The sequence below is a fragment of the Carcharodon carcharias genome, chromosome 7 (assembly GCF_017639515.1).
Source record: "Carcharodon carcharias isolate sCarCar2 chromosome 7, sCarCar2.pri, whole genome shotgun sequence".
NCBI classification, from domain to species: Eukaryota; Metazoa; Chordata; class Chondrichthyes; order Lamniformes; family Lamnidae; genus Carcharodon; species Carcharodon carcharias.
The window spans coordinates 193445894-193459701 of record NC_054473.1 but is presented as its reverse complement, the minus strand read 5'-3'; the positions used below and the strand labels follow the sequence as shown (position 1 = coordinate 193459701).

At 45.6% G+C, this 13808-nt stretch overlaps 1 protein-coding gene across 1 annotated transcript; it reads right to left on the bottom strand.

Annotated features, from left to right (window-relative positions):
* Window positions 1-1660: 1660 nt before the first annotated feature.
* On the bottom strand, window positions 1661-12118 carry rad1 (RAD1 homolog (S. pombe)). Its single transcript, XM_041190700.1, has 5 exons — window positions 11856-12118; window positions 11390-11498; window positions 9971-10229; window positions 2541-2639; window positions 1661-2454 (listed from the first exon to the last, which is right to left on the bottom strand). The coding sequence occupies exons 1-5, from the start codon at window positions 12048-12050 to the stop codon at window positions 2268-2270; spliced, it is 849 nt and encodes a 282-aa protein (XP_041046634.1). The 5' UTR covers window positions 12051-12118; the 3' UTR covers window positions 1661-2267.
* Window positions 12119-13808: the final 1690 nt, after the last annotated feature.

The window sequence follows — 13808 nt, the reverse complement described above, 5'->3', positions numbered from 1 at the left end:
TGGCCCAGCCAACGAAGCCCACATCCTAGGAGTGAATAAAAAAAATTTGCATGCAAAACAGCAGAAGTAGCATGCGATAGACGGAGCTAAGCAATCTCACAACCATTGGATCAGTCATAAGATCTGAAGTCCTACAACATCAGTCGTTAATGGCGGTGGACAACTAAACAACTAACAGGAGGATGAGACTCCACAAATATCCCCATCCTCAATGACGGGGCAGCCCAGCACGTCAACGCAAAAGACAAGGCTGAAGCATTTGCAATCATCTTCAGCCTGAAGTGTCGAATGGATGATCCATCACAGCTTCCTCCTGAGGTCCCCAGCAACATAGTCTTCAACCAATTCAATTAATTCCACGTGATATCGAGAAATGGCTGAAGACATTGGATAATGCAAAGTCTATGGGCACTGACAACATTCCAGCAATAGTACTGAAGACTCAGGAACACAGGATTTAGGAGCAACAGTAAACCATTCAGCTCTTCAAGACTCCACTATTCACGAAGATCATGGCTGATCTGGTCGTGGTCTCAACTCCACTTTGCCATCTGCTCCCCAGAACCCTTGACTCCCTACTCTAAAGCAAAATTTATCCAGCCAAGCTGTTTCATTGGCTGGGCCATCCCTAATTGCCCTTGAGAAGGTGGTGGTGAGCTGCCTTCTTGAACTGCTGCAGTCCATGGGGCGTAGTACACCAACAGTACAGCTATAATCCTGGTATCCATCCAGCAATGTGGAAAATTGCTCTAGTGTGTTCTGTCTATAAAAAGCAGGACATATCCAATCTGACCTATTATCACCCCACTCCACTCTTGATCATCAGAAAAGTCATAAAAGGTGTAGATGACAGTGCTATCATGCAGCACTTATTCAGCAATAAACTGCTCATTTGACACTCAGTTGGGTTCCACCAGGGCCACTCAGCTTATTACAGCCTTGGTCTAAACATGGACAAAAGAGCAGAACTCGACAGGTGTGGTGACAGTGACTTTCCTTGACATCAAGATAGCATTTGACCGAATATGGAATCAAGGAGCCCATCTGACTTGGAGCAATATCACCATTCCCTCATTGTCACTACGTCAAAATCCTGGAACTCCCTTCCTAACAGCACTTTGGACTGCAGCAGTTCATGGTAGTGGTTCACCACCACCTTCTCAAGGGCAATTAGGGATGGGTAATAAATGTTGGCCTAGCCAGTGACGCCCACATTCCCCAAAAGAATTTTAAAAACTACAAGTAGAATAAAAAGTCTATAAACCTTACACCCTAAAAGGACACCCATTAGTAGCAAGGAAGTTCAATGTGACCCACAGGCAAGATGGCACAAAACATTTAATAGACAATATAGATAGTTTGGCAATAAAAGTTTGAGGAACAAACCCAAATATTTAATGTTATGCTTAGTGAAGACTCTAACCTTTGCGTAGATTTCAAATGGGCAGAATCATACGTAGGTTCCGAAGGTGTTTAAAACCAGAGTTGACATGAGACAAGAAAAAATGCAACAAAATATGATCTGTATGCACTGCCTTGAAGGGTAATGACAGGAAATTCAATAGTAGTTTTCAAAAGGAAATTGGGAAAAGAGGGAATGGGATTAACTGAAGAGCTCTTTCAAAGAGCCAGCATAAGCATGATGGGCTGAATAACCTCATTTTGTTTGTAAGATTTAATGTGTTGGAAAGGATGGTACAGATTACAAGCAGATCAGTACATGAATTAAGTTTTATTCAATCCTAATAAAACCAGCAATAAAGTAAAAACCTTTTTAGGAACTTGGAATTGTTAGAGCAAATGACAACATGCTCCAAGTCACATTGTAGTCCAAGAAAGGAACTTGGCAAATTATCAATTTCAAGCGGCAAGTCCTCCTGTCCAAAAGAGAAAACAGGTTCCACCCAATGAAGACACATAGTGGCTTTCCTCTCTCTTCACTGTCTTGTTATTGGGCTACATACTTTCTGCAAGATGCTCACCCGCCACTGCCTTTGCTGCCCAGCCATCACCACCATTGCCAACCACCAGAAGGCAAATAAGTAGCCTAAAGCATAGCTTTCTATCTGCATTCAAGGGTCCCTGAGTGCTGATTACTGCCTTCCATTGCAGAGAAGTATAACTAGGCTTCAACACTTCCTGAAAAAAGCCAATGCACAGCCTGAGCAACTGACAAAACGACTGCAAAAAAAAATTCCACAGTCCCATCTTGATATCTCAAACACATTGGACACATTCACTGAAACTTCAACACAAGTGGCTGCTGATTATGGCTCTAACACCTCCCCCACCTCTTCATCAGGACAACAGTAATATTCTACAAAGCAAATTTGTCCATCTTCATTTCGGATCATGTATTGTAAGGAGAGAAATCCACGGTTATCTGTGCGAAGTGAAACTTTACAGGAAAGGGCCAAGGCCTTAGTAGATGGTTTCAGTAATGAAATTTTATACCTGATCAAAAGAAAACAAGGTTATTTTTTTTAAACACAAAATGACAGCTATTGCAGTAACATAGTGTGGTCAATGTGTCACCTCACCTATTGCATTGGGTCTGGTTGCAATGGAATGCCTCAATCATATCAGAATCTTTCGGATAATCACAGTGTGTGCTTCCAGCATTCCCAAAAGTAGATAACCTGAAACAGAAATGGTGCTTAAAGCAGTTAATGAATAACAGAATGGATGAATAGGTGGGGCTTTTATTATATTTAATTAAGGTGAAGGAATAGAGAATTATATCTCCAAGTTTGCTGACGACAGCAAGTTAAGTAACACAGTAGATAGTGTAAGTTGGTTGCAAAGGGATCTTGTGGAGGAGCAGAGCACTTTAGGAGCTGGTGGTCAGAAATCATCGAAGGCAAATGGACAAGCATAGAAAAATAATTTAAATGGCTGATGGAATGTTGGCCTTTTTCTCAAGTGGGTGGAAATTATACTAGTTTTATAAAGGTTAATAAAATGCTGGTTAAACCCCATCTGGAGAACTGGACCCAATTCTGAGCATCGCATCTCAGGAATGATATATTGGGCTTGGAGGGGGTGCAGGGCAGATTCACTAAGAACGATAGCAGGACTAAAAGGGTTAAATTATAAGGACATTGTGCATATGTTTGTATTCCCTCATGGATAGGAGATTAAGGGGTGATCTAATTGAGCTGTTTCAGATATTAACAGGATTTCATTGCGTAGACAGAAATCAATTCTTTCTCTGGTGAAGCACTCCTGAACAAGGAGCCAAAAGCTTAAAATTAGAGCTAGATTGTTTAGGGGTGATGTCAGGAAGCATTTCTTCAGACAAAAGGTAGTGGAAATCTGGAACTCTCCCCCAAAAAGCTGTTGAGGCTAGGAATGGGAGCTGTCGTTGCATCATAGAATGGTTAAAGTGCAGTAAGTCTAACATCAGTGGCATGGAAAATATTCTGAGGGACAGGATTAATCTCCACTTGGAGAGGCAGAGATTAATCAGGGATAATCAGCATGGCTTTGTCAGGGGTAGATCATGTCTAACAAATTTGTTTGAATTTTTCAAGGAGGTGACTAGTTGTGTAAATGAGGGTAGTGCAGTTGGTGTAGTCTACATGGACTTCAGTAAGGCTTTTGACAAGGTCCCGCATGGGAGAATAGTCAAGAAGGTAAAAGCCCATGGGATCCAGGACAATTTGGCAAATTGGATCCAAAATTGGCTTAGTGACAGGAGGCAAAGGGTGATGGTCGAAGGTTGTTTTTGTGACTGTGACGAGTGGAGTACCACAAGGATCGGTGCTGGGACCCTTGCTGTTTGTAAAATACATTAATGATTTAGACATGAATATAGGAGGTATGATCAGTAAATTCGCAGATGCCACGAAAATTAGTGTTGTAAATAGTGAGGAGGAAAGCCTTAGATTACAGGACGAAATAGATGGGCTGGTAGGATGGGCAGAGCAGTGGCAACAGCACTATGGGTGTACCTACACCACGTGGACTGCAGTGGTTCAAGGCAGCAGCTCACCACCACCTTCTCAAGGGCAACTAGAATGGGCAATAAATGCTGGCCCAGCCAGCGAAGCCCACATCCCATGAATGAATAAAGAAAATGGAATTTAATCCTGAGAAGTATGAGGTGACGCATTTTGGGAGGGCTAACAATGCAAGGGAATGCACAATGAATGGTAGGACCCTAGGAAGTACAGAGGATCAGAGGGACCTTGGTGTGCATGTCCATAGATCTCTGAAGGCAGCAACTCAAGTAGATAAGGTGCTTAAAAAGGCATATGGGATACTTGCTTTTATTAGCTGAGGCATAGAATATAAAAGCTGGGAGGTTATGTTGGAGCTGTATAAAACGCTAGTTAGGCCACAGCTAGAGTACTGTGTGTAGTTCTGGTCGCCATACTATAGGAAGGATGCGACTGCACTGGAGAGAGTGCAGAAGAGATTCATCAGGATGTTGCCTGGGCTGGAGCGTTTCAGTTATGAAAAGAGGCTGGAGAGGCAAGGGTTGTTTTCCTCAGAGCAGAGAAGGCTGAGGGGGGAGCTGATAGAAGTATAAAAAATTATGAGGTGCACAGAAGAAACATTTCCCTCAGCAGCAGTGTCAATAGTCAGGGGCAGAAGGTTTAGAGGGGATTTGAGGAAATATTTTTTCACCCAGAGGATGGTTGGTATCTGGATTCACTGCCTGAGGGGGTGGTGGAGGCAGAAACCCTCACAACATTTAAGAAGTATTTAGATGAGCACTTGAAACACCATAGAATATAGGACTACGGGCCAAGTGCTGGGCAATGGGATTAGAATGGATAGGTGCTTGATGGCCAGCATGGACACGAAGGGCCAAAGGGCCAGTTTCTGTGCTGTAAAACTCTACGACTCTATAGCTGCCATTTTCCAGTCCTGGCAACATCCTTGTAAATCTCTTGTGTACCCTCTCTGGTGCAATTACATCCTATCTGTAATGAGGTGACCAGAACAGCGCACAGTACACAAACTGTGGCCTAACTAATGATTTATACAGTTCCAACAGAACCTCCCTGCTTGCATATTCTATACCTCAACTAATAAAGGAAAGGATTCTATATGCCTTCTTTAACCACCTTATCAACCTATCCTGCTACCTTCAGGGATCTGCAGACATTCACTCCAAAGTCCCTCACTTCCTCTACACCTCTCAGTATATTCCCATAAATTGTGTATTGATATGCCTTGTTTGACCTCACCAAATGCATCACATCGTAGTTCTCCGGGTTGAATTCTATTTGCCACTTTTATACCACCTGACCAGTCCACTTATGTCTTCCTGCAGTCTACAGCTATCCTCCTCACTATCAACCATACGGCCAATTTTTGTGTAGTCTGCAAACTTCTTGATCATGCTCCCTACATTTACATCTAAATCGTTAATATATATCACAAAAAGCAGGGGATATAGTACTGAGCCCTGTGGCACCCCACTGGAAACACCCTCCCAGTCACAAAAACACCTGTCACCAATAACTCTGTTTCATTCCACTGAGCCAATTTTGTATCCAGCTTCCTACATTCCCCTGGATCCAATGGGTTTTTATTTTTTTTAAACCAGTCTGCCATGTGGGACATGATTAATTTGTACCTTTCTAAGTGACAGTTTATCCAGTCTCTCAGAATTGATTCCAATGATTTGCCCACTACCGAGGTTAGACTGACTGGCCTGTAATTATTCGGTCTATCTCTTGCTCCCTTTTTAAACAAAAGATAAAACATTAGCAGTCCTCCAATCCTCCAGCGCCACATCTGTATCCAGTGAGGTTGGAAAACAATAGTCAGGCCTTCTGCTATTTCCTCCCTGGCTTCTTTCAACAGCCTGGGGTACATTTCTTCTGGCTCTGGTGATTTATCCACTTACAAAGATGGTAATCCCATTAATATTTCCTCTCTCCCTATGATTATCAAATCCAATACTGCACGCTTCTCCTTAACTATAATATCCGCATCGTCTTTTATGGGTCCTACTCTTTCCTTAGTTATCATCTTACTCTTAATGCATTGATAAAACATTTTTGGGTTCACCTTGACTTTGCTTGCCAATATTCTTTCATGATCCCTCTTTGCTTTTCTAATTTCCTTTTGATTTCACACCTCCACTTTCTATACTCCTCTCAGCTTTCTGTAGTATTGAGTTCTTGTTGACTAACATAAGCTTTCCTTTTCTGGCTTATCTTACCCTGTAAACTCCTTGACATCCAGGGGTCTTTAAATTTGGCCATCCCACACTTTTTCTTTGTGGGAACATGTTTACTCTGAACCCCTTGAATCTCCCCTTTGAATGCCCCCCATTGCTCTGACACCGATTTACTTTCAAACAGCTGTGTCCAGTCCACTTTTGCTAAATCACTCCTCAGCTTAGTAAAATTGGCCTTGCCCCAATTTAGAACTCTAACTCCTGTTCTATCTTTATCCTTTTCCATAATTCTGTTAAAACTAGCTGAATTATGATCACTATCACCAAAATGCTTTCCCACTGCCACTCCTTCCACCTCCCCAGTTTCATTGCCTAAAACTAAGTCCAGAACTGCTGTTACTTGCTACAAACTGGCCAAAAAAGTTCCCCTGAATGCACCTCAAGAATTCTGCTCCCTCAATTCCTTTCACACAAACTATCCTAGTTAATATTGTAGTACTTAAAATCCCCTACTATGGCAGCCCTATTGTTTTTGCACTTCTCAGAGATTTGCCTACATATTTACTTTTAGACGTTTACAGCACAGAAGGAGGCCATTCGGCCCACTGTGTCAGCGGCGGCCAACAAAGATCTGACTGCACTAATCCCATGATCCAGCGCTTGGCTTAAGTGTATATCTAAATAATTCTTAAACATTACGAGAGTTTCTGACTCAGCCACCCTTTCAGGCAGTGAGTTCCAGACTCCCACCAACCTCTGGGTGAAAAAAATTCTCAACTCCTATCTTTGCCTTCTACCTCTTACCTTAAATCTATGCCCCCTGGTTATTGACCCCTCTGCTAATGGAAAAAGTGCCTTCCTATCCACCCTATCCATGCCCCACATAATCTTATACACCTCTACCAGGTTCCCTGTCAACCTTCTTTGCTCCAAGGAAAACAACCTCAGCCCCATCCAATCTTTCCTCATAGCTCAGACCCTCCAGCCCAGGCAGCATCCTGGTAAATCTCCTCTGCACCCTCTCCAGTGCAATCACATCCTTCCTATAATGTGGTGACCAGAATTGCATGCAGTACTCCAGTTGTGGCCTAACCAGTGTTTTATACAGTTCCAGCATAACCGCCCTGCTCTTATATTCTACACCTGAGCTAATAAAGGCAAGTATCCCATATGCGTTCTTAACCACCTTATCTACCTGCTCTGCTACCTTCAGGGATCTGTGGATATGCACACCAAGGTCCCTCTGATCTTCAGTACTTTCCAGGACCTACCATTCATAGTGTAATCCCTCGCCTTGTTAGCCCTCCCCAAGTGCATTACCTCACACTTTTCCGGGTTGAATTCCATTTGCTACCGCTCTGCCCACCTGACCAATCCATTGATATCCTCCTGCAGTTTACGGCTATCCTCTTCATTATTATGTATACATAAATGATTTGGAGGAAAATGTAACTGGGCTAATTATTAATTTTGCAGACGACACCAAGGTTGGAGGAGTTGCAGATAGTGAAGAGGATTGTCAAAGGATACAACGCGATATAGATCGGTTGGAGACTTGGGCGGAGAAATGGCAGATGGAGTTTAATCCGGACAAATGCGAGGTAATGCATTTTGGAAGGTCTAATACAGGCAGGAATTATACAGTAAATGGCAGAAGCCTTAAGTGCATCGACAGAGGGATCTGGGTGTACAGGTCCACAGGTCACTGAAAGTGGCAACGCGGGTGGATAAGGTAGTCAGGAAGGCATATGGCATGTTTGCCTTTATTAGCAGGGGTACTGAGTATAAAAGCTGGGAAGTCATGCTGCAGCTGTATAGAACCTTGGTTAGGCCACACTTGGAATATTGCGTGCAATTCTGGTCACCACATTACCAGAAGGATATGGAGGCGTAGGAGAGGGCGCAGAGGAGGTTTACCAGGATGCTGCCTGGTCTGGAGGTTATTAGCTATGAGGAGAGGCTGGAGAAACTCGGATTGTTCTCACTAGAGGACGGAGATTGAGGGGCGACTTGATAGAAGTTTACAAAATTATGAGTGGCATGGACAGAGTAAATAGTCAGAAGCTTTTTCCCAGGGTCGAAGAGTCAATTACTAGGGGACATAGATTTAAAGTGAGAGGAAAAAACTATAAAGGTGATGTGCGGGGCAAGTTTTTTTACGCAGAGGATAGTGAGTGCCTGCAATTCGCTGCCAGAGGAGGTGGTGGAAGCAGGTACGATAGTGGTGTTTAAGAGGCAGCTTGACAAATACATGAATAGGATGGGAATAGAGGGATACAAACCCTGGAAGTGCAAAATGTTTGTTGACTGGCAATATGATCGGCACAGGCTTGGACGGCCGAAGGGCCTGTTCCTGTTCTATACTTATCTTTGTTCTTTATTTACCACCCTACCAATTTTTGTGTCATCCGCGAACTTCATGATCATACCCCCTACATTTAGGTCCAAATCATTTACATACACTACAAACAGGAAGGGCCCCAGCTTCGAGCCCTGCGGAACCCCACTGGAAACAGGCTTCTAGTCACAGAAACATTCCTCTACCATCACCCTCTGCTTCCTGCCTCTCAGCCAATTTTGGATCTAACGTACCACTTTGCCTTGGATCCCATGGGCTCTTACTTTCTTGGCCAGTCTGACATGAGGGACCTTATCAAAAGCCTGCTAAAGTCCACATAGATCACATCAAATGCATTACCCTCATCAACACTCCTGGTTACCTCCTCAAAAAATTCAAATTTATCAAAACATGAACTTCCCTTAACAAATCCATGCTGACCATCCCTGATTAATCCATGTCTCTCCAAGTGCAGATATATTTTGTTCCTCAGAATTCTTTCTAGCAACTTCCCCAACACCGAGGTTAGACTGGTTGGCCTGTAATTTCCTGGTCTGTCCCTTCGTCCCTTTTTTAATAATGGGACAACATTAGCAGTTTTCCAGTCCTCTGGCACCTCACCTGTAGCCAGAGAGGATTTGAAAATTACTGCCAGGGCCTCTGATATCTCTTCCCTTGCCTCTCTCAATAGCCTGGGATACATCTCATCCAGGTTCAAGACTGCCACATTTCTATCTGTGCCCTTAGCTCATCTGCTTTATTTGTTATACTCTTTGCATTGAAGTAGATACCCTTGCCATTGCCAAACTTTTTTGATTTTCTAACCTTTGTTTCCTCTGCCTTTCAGGCAAATCCACTAATTTTCTGCCTTCTACTTCTGATGTTGCCCCAACTGAATCTACCCTCAGGTCCCCATCCTCCACCAAACTAGTTTAAACCCTCCACAACAACACTAGCATCTCTTATTTGCTTTTTCTACTGCCCTCTGAACCTTCTATATTCAGTCTGGTTCTCAATTGTCTCTACCAGACATCTGCCAAAAACAAACTTTTTCCATTTCATCCTAATCGTTATCTTTTTCGTCACCCAGGAAACTCTGAATTTGTTTGCCCTATCTTTCCTCTTTGTGGCAACATGTCTTGACTGAACTTAAACTCTCTCTTCTTTAAAGGCAGCCCATTGTTCAGTTACAGTTTTGCCTTCTAATCTTTCATTCCAATTTAGCTGGGCCAGGTCATTCTCCCATTAAAGTTGCCTTTCCCACAGTTAATCATTTCAAAATTCAAAACTGAGATTTGTAGGTGGATAAATAGAATGAAGTACACATCAGCCATGGTCTAATTAAATAGCAAATATCAAACTTGAGGTGCTGAGTGGCTTCCTCCTGATCCTATCCATAATGTCAGAAAGTTGAAGAAGTGTTAGGACCAGATTGCAATGCTCCTTTCTGGTCCTACATCAAGGCATGATTGAGTTCTAATTTAGCTCCGTACCTGAAATAGGGTTTTTCGGGAGACATTGTGATCTGCAGCACCTCACTGCTCATATCAAGCTCAGCAAACGCCTCCCGCAGGCTCTCTGACTGGAGAATTATTTTATTTAGAACATTTGTGCTACAAAAATCAAAGTCAAGCGTTTCCTCTGGTTCTTGAGTCAGAATTTTACAGACAGTTACCACACCGCTCTCCTCCAGGAACAGTGTCAGTGGGTGGCCATATCCACGGTAACACATTCTTAGAGCGGTTGTCACTCCTACAGAGGAGAGAAACAAACCCAGTGAATGATAGCTCCATTTCAATGTTCTATAACAGGCTTGTCCAACCTTTTTGTGTGTGGGGTGGGGGCACATTTCAATTTGTCTCACACTCAGCAGCCAATGAGCAAATTTTGGAAAGATAAGGGTAGCAGAACATTAAACATGAACTTCAAAAAAAAGCTGACATAAAAGAAACAACTTGCTGAGCAAAAAAAAAGATAAATTGATCATTAAAAAATAAATAAAAACAATGATTCGAATATGAAAGGGCGAGAGTGATTGTGCCCAACTCATTCCCAGTCTCAGGGTACTTACTGACTCACCTTCACCCACTTTGGGACCCCGGGGCGGGGGGCGAAAGGGACCCCAGAGCGGGGGCGGGGCGAATGAGAACTCAGATTGGGTGTGAGGCAGACAAATACTCCCCTCCCTCTCGCTCGTGCAAGTTTACTCATCCTCACCCGCTCACCCACCCTCCCTCTTACCCTACCTCCCCTGTCCATGTGCCCGACTCCCCCTCGCTCTCGCACACGCGCAAACTCCAAGTCCCCCCCCTCTTGCGTAGCCCACGCGCCCCCTCTCTTGCGCGTGCACGCTCAGCACCCCTACTCTCGCCCATGCGCCTCCGCTCTAGCACGGATGCGCACACACCCCATAAACCCCTCTCTCCCGCCTGCGCATGCACACACCCAATAACCCCCTCTCCCGCTCGTGTGCACACACAACCCATAACCCCCTCTCTCCCGCCCAAGCGCGCGCACACCTCATAACCCCCTCTCTCCCGTCGTGTGCACATACCATGTAACCCTCTCTCTCCTTCCCGCGCACAGACCCCATAACCCCCTCTCTCCCACCCGTGTGCACACACTCCATAACCCCCTCTCTCCCGCCCCCGCGCGCATACACACATAACCCCCCCTCCACACCCCCTTCCCCTTGCAAATGCACACTCATCCGTCCCCCCTTGCTCACTGACCCCTCCCCCCCCTCACACTCACTCGCCCACCTACCAACCCCCACCACACTGACTGACAGACTCACTCACTCAATGGGAGGTGAGATATGGGCCACCAGGGTTAGACAAGCCTTTTCCAGAAGTTATTACAGTGTCTGAATTTTAATATGTTCAGGTATAAAATTGTCAAAATACATTTACCTGGCAGGGAACTCGCACTAAATATTGTGAGACAATCTAAGAGAACTGTTAGGTTTATTACAAACATCACAGAGTCCTCTTCAATCCGGAATTCCTGAAATATACAGGCCTGAAAACAATGAACATTAGAAAGTAAATCACCAAGTAGAATAAACCACGGCTCATTGGCAAGAATGTGAATGAGTGCTCGTTGCCCCCCCCCTCTTCACCCCCACCCCCTCTCCATCCCCTCCCCCCACCCCACGACCCCCTCTCCATCCCCTCCCCCCCTCCAGCCCCCACGATCCTCTCTCCATCCCCTCCCCCCCACGACCCCCTCTCCATCCCCACCCCCCCACGACCCCTTCTCCATCCCCTCCCCCCCACGACCCCTTCTCCATCCCCTCCCCCCCACGACCCCCTCTCCATCCCCTCCCCCCCACGACCCCCTCTCCATCCCCACCCCCCCCCCCCACACGACCCTTACCTGGATGAACGCGTTCCCTTGGACGCTTTTCGCCGCCTCTGTGGTGACCCTCAGGCCGTTGGCCGAGGCGAAAACTGTGGCCTGGTCCCGGAAATGAACGGCCTTCAGCAGATTTGACAGGTTCCGCGCGTTATCTAAACTGGCGACTAAAACAAACCGATCAGCGCCCACCTCTGGCCCGGGAGATTGCGGCATCGCGCCTGCTATGGTCCAAACTCCAAGCCCAGGCTTCCCGGGTCATTAGGCCGCGGCTCCGCCCTTCAAACAGTCCCCGGATGTTGGAGCCGGACACCGCGAATGCGCTGCATTTATATAGCGACTGGCACCGTCCCAGCACCTCACGGTCAATGAGGGATCTTTGAGGTGTTGTCACTGAGCGGAACAGGAGGAGACCATTCGGCCCCTCGAGCCTGTTCCACCATTAAATAAGATCAAGGGCTGATCATCTTGTGTTTCGATTTCCACGTTCCCATTTAACCCCGATAACCTTTGATTCCTTTGCCTAACAAGAATCTATCTACCTCTGCCTTAATATTCAATGACCCCACCTCCAGCACCTTCTGAGGCACACAGTTCCAAAGTCGCACATCCCTCTGAGAAAGTTTCTCCTCATCAGACCCCGTCACATCTGTTCCATTGATGCCACTTTCCAAAACGGCATTCTGACATGTACTCCTGCTTCCTTAAACAAAGTTTTCCACCTATGGTGGTTGACAGGGCCCTCAACCATGTCCGCCCCATCTCCCACGCACCCGCCCTCACACCTTCCTCTCCCTCCAAGAACCTTGATAGGGTCCCCCTTGTCCTCACTTATCACCCCACCAGCCTTCGCATTCAAAGGATCATCCTCCACCATTTCCGCCAACTCCAGCATGATGCCACCACCAAACACATCTTCCTTTCACTCCCACCGCCCCCACCCCACCGTCGGCATTCCGCAGGGATCATTCCCTCGGGACAGCCTGATCCACTGCTCCAACCCCCCCAAACCCTCAACCCCCTCCTCTGGCACCTTCCCATGCAATCGGAGAAGGTACAACACCTGCCCCTCTACTACCCCCTCCTCACCGTCCAAGGACCCAAACACTTCTTTCACGTGAAGCAACACTTTCAGTTGCACCTCCTTCAAATTAGTTTACTGCATTTGCTACTCCCAATGTGGTCTCCTCTACATTGGGGAGACCAATCGCAGACTGGGTGACCACTTTGCGGAACGCCTTGGGTCTGTCCGCAAGCATGACCCAGACCTCCCTTGCGCTTGCCATTTCAACACACCACCCTGCTCTCATGCCCACATGTCCGTTTTCGGCCTGCTGCAATGTTCCAGTGAAGCTCATTGCAAACTGGAGGAACAGCACCTCATCTTGCGATTAGGCACTTTACAGCCTTCCGGACTTAACATTGAGCTCAACAACTTCAGACCATGAACTCTCCTCCATCCCCACCTTTTTTTTTATCCCTTTTTTCAATATTCATTTTTATTCTTTACCCACTTATTTTTTATTCATTTTTATTTTCATTTATTTATTCATTGTTTTAATCCCCCCTCTTTTTATCCCTCCATTTCCGATTCCTTGTCCCCCCACAAATGCACCCCTCCCCCCTACCCCACAAGGACCATCTGTCACTTGTTCATGTTGTTCTTTTCAGAGTGCTTACCCTTGTCCTGATATTATCACATTCCACTTTCTCACCTTTATGACACTATCAGCACCTTTTTTTAAGCTCTTACCACTACCATTAACACTCCTTTTGTCCTTTAGTTCATCACATCTTTGTCAATCTCTCCTTTATCCCCACCTATCGCTAGCCTTCTGTTCAGCTTCACCTGCTCCACTCCTCCTTAAACAGTATAAATTTCACATTTCTATTTCTCTGTAGCTCTGAAGAAGAGACTTATGGACTCGAAACATCAACTGTTCTCTCTCCACAGATGCTGTCAGAGCTGCTAGG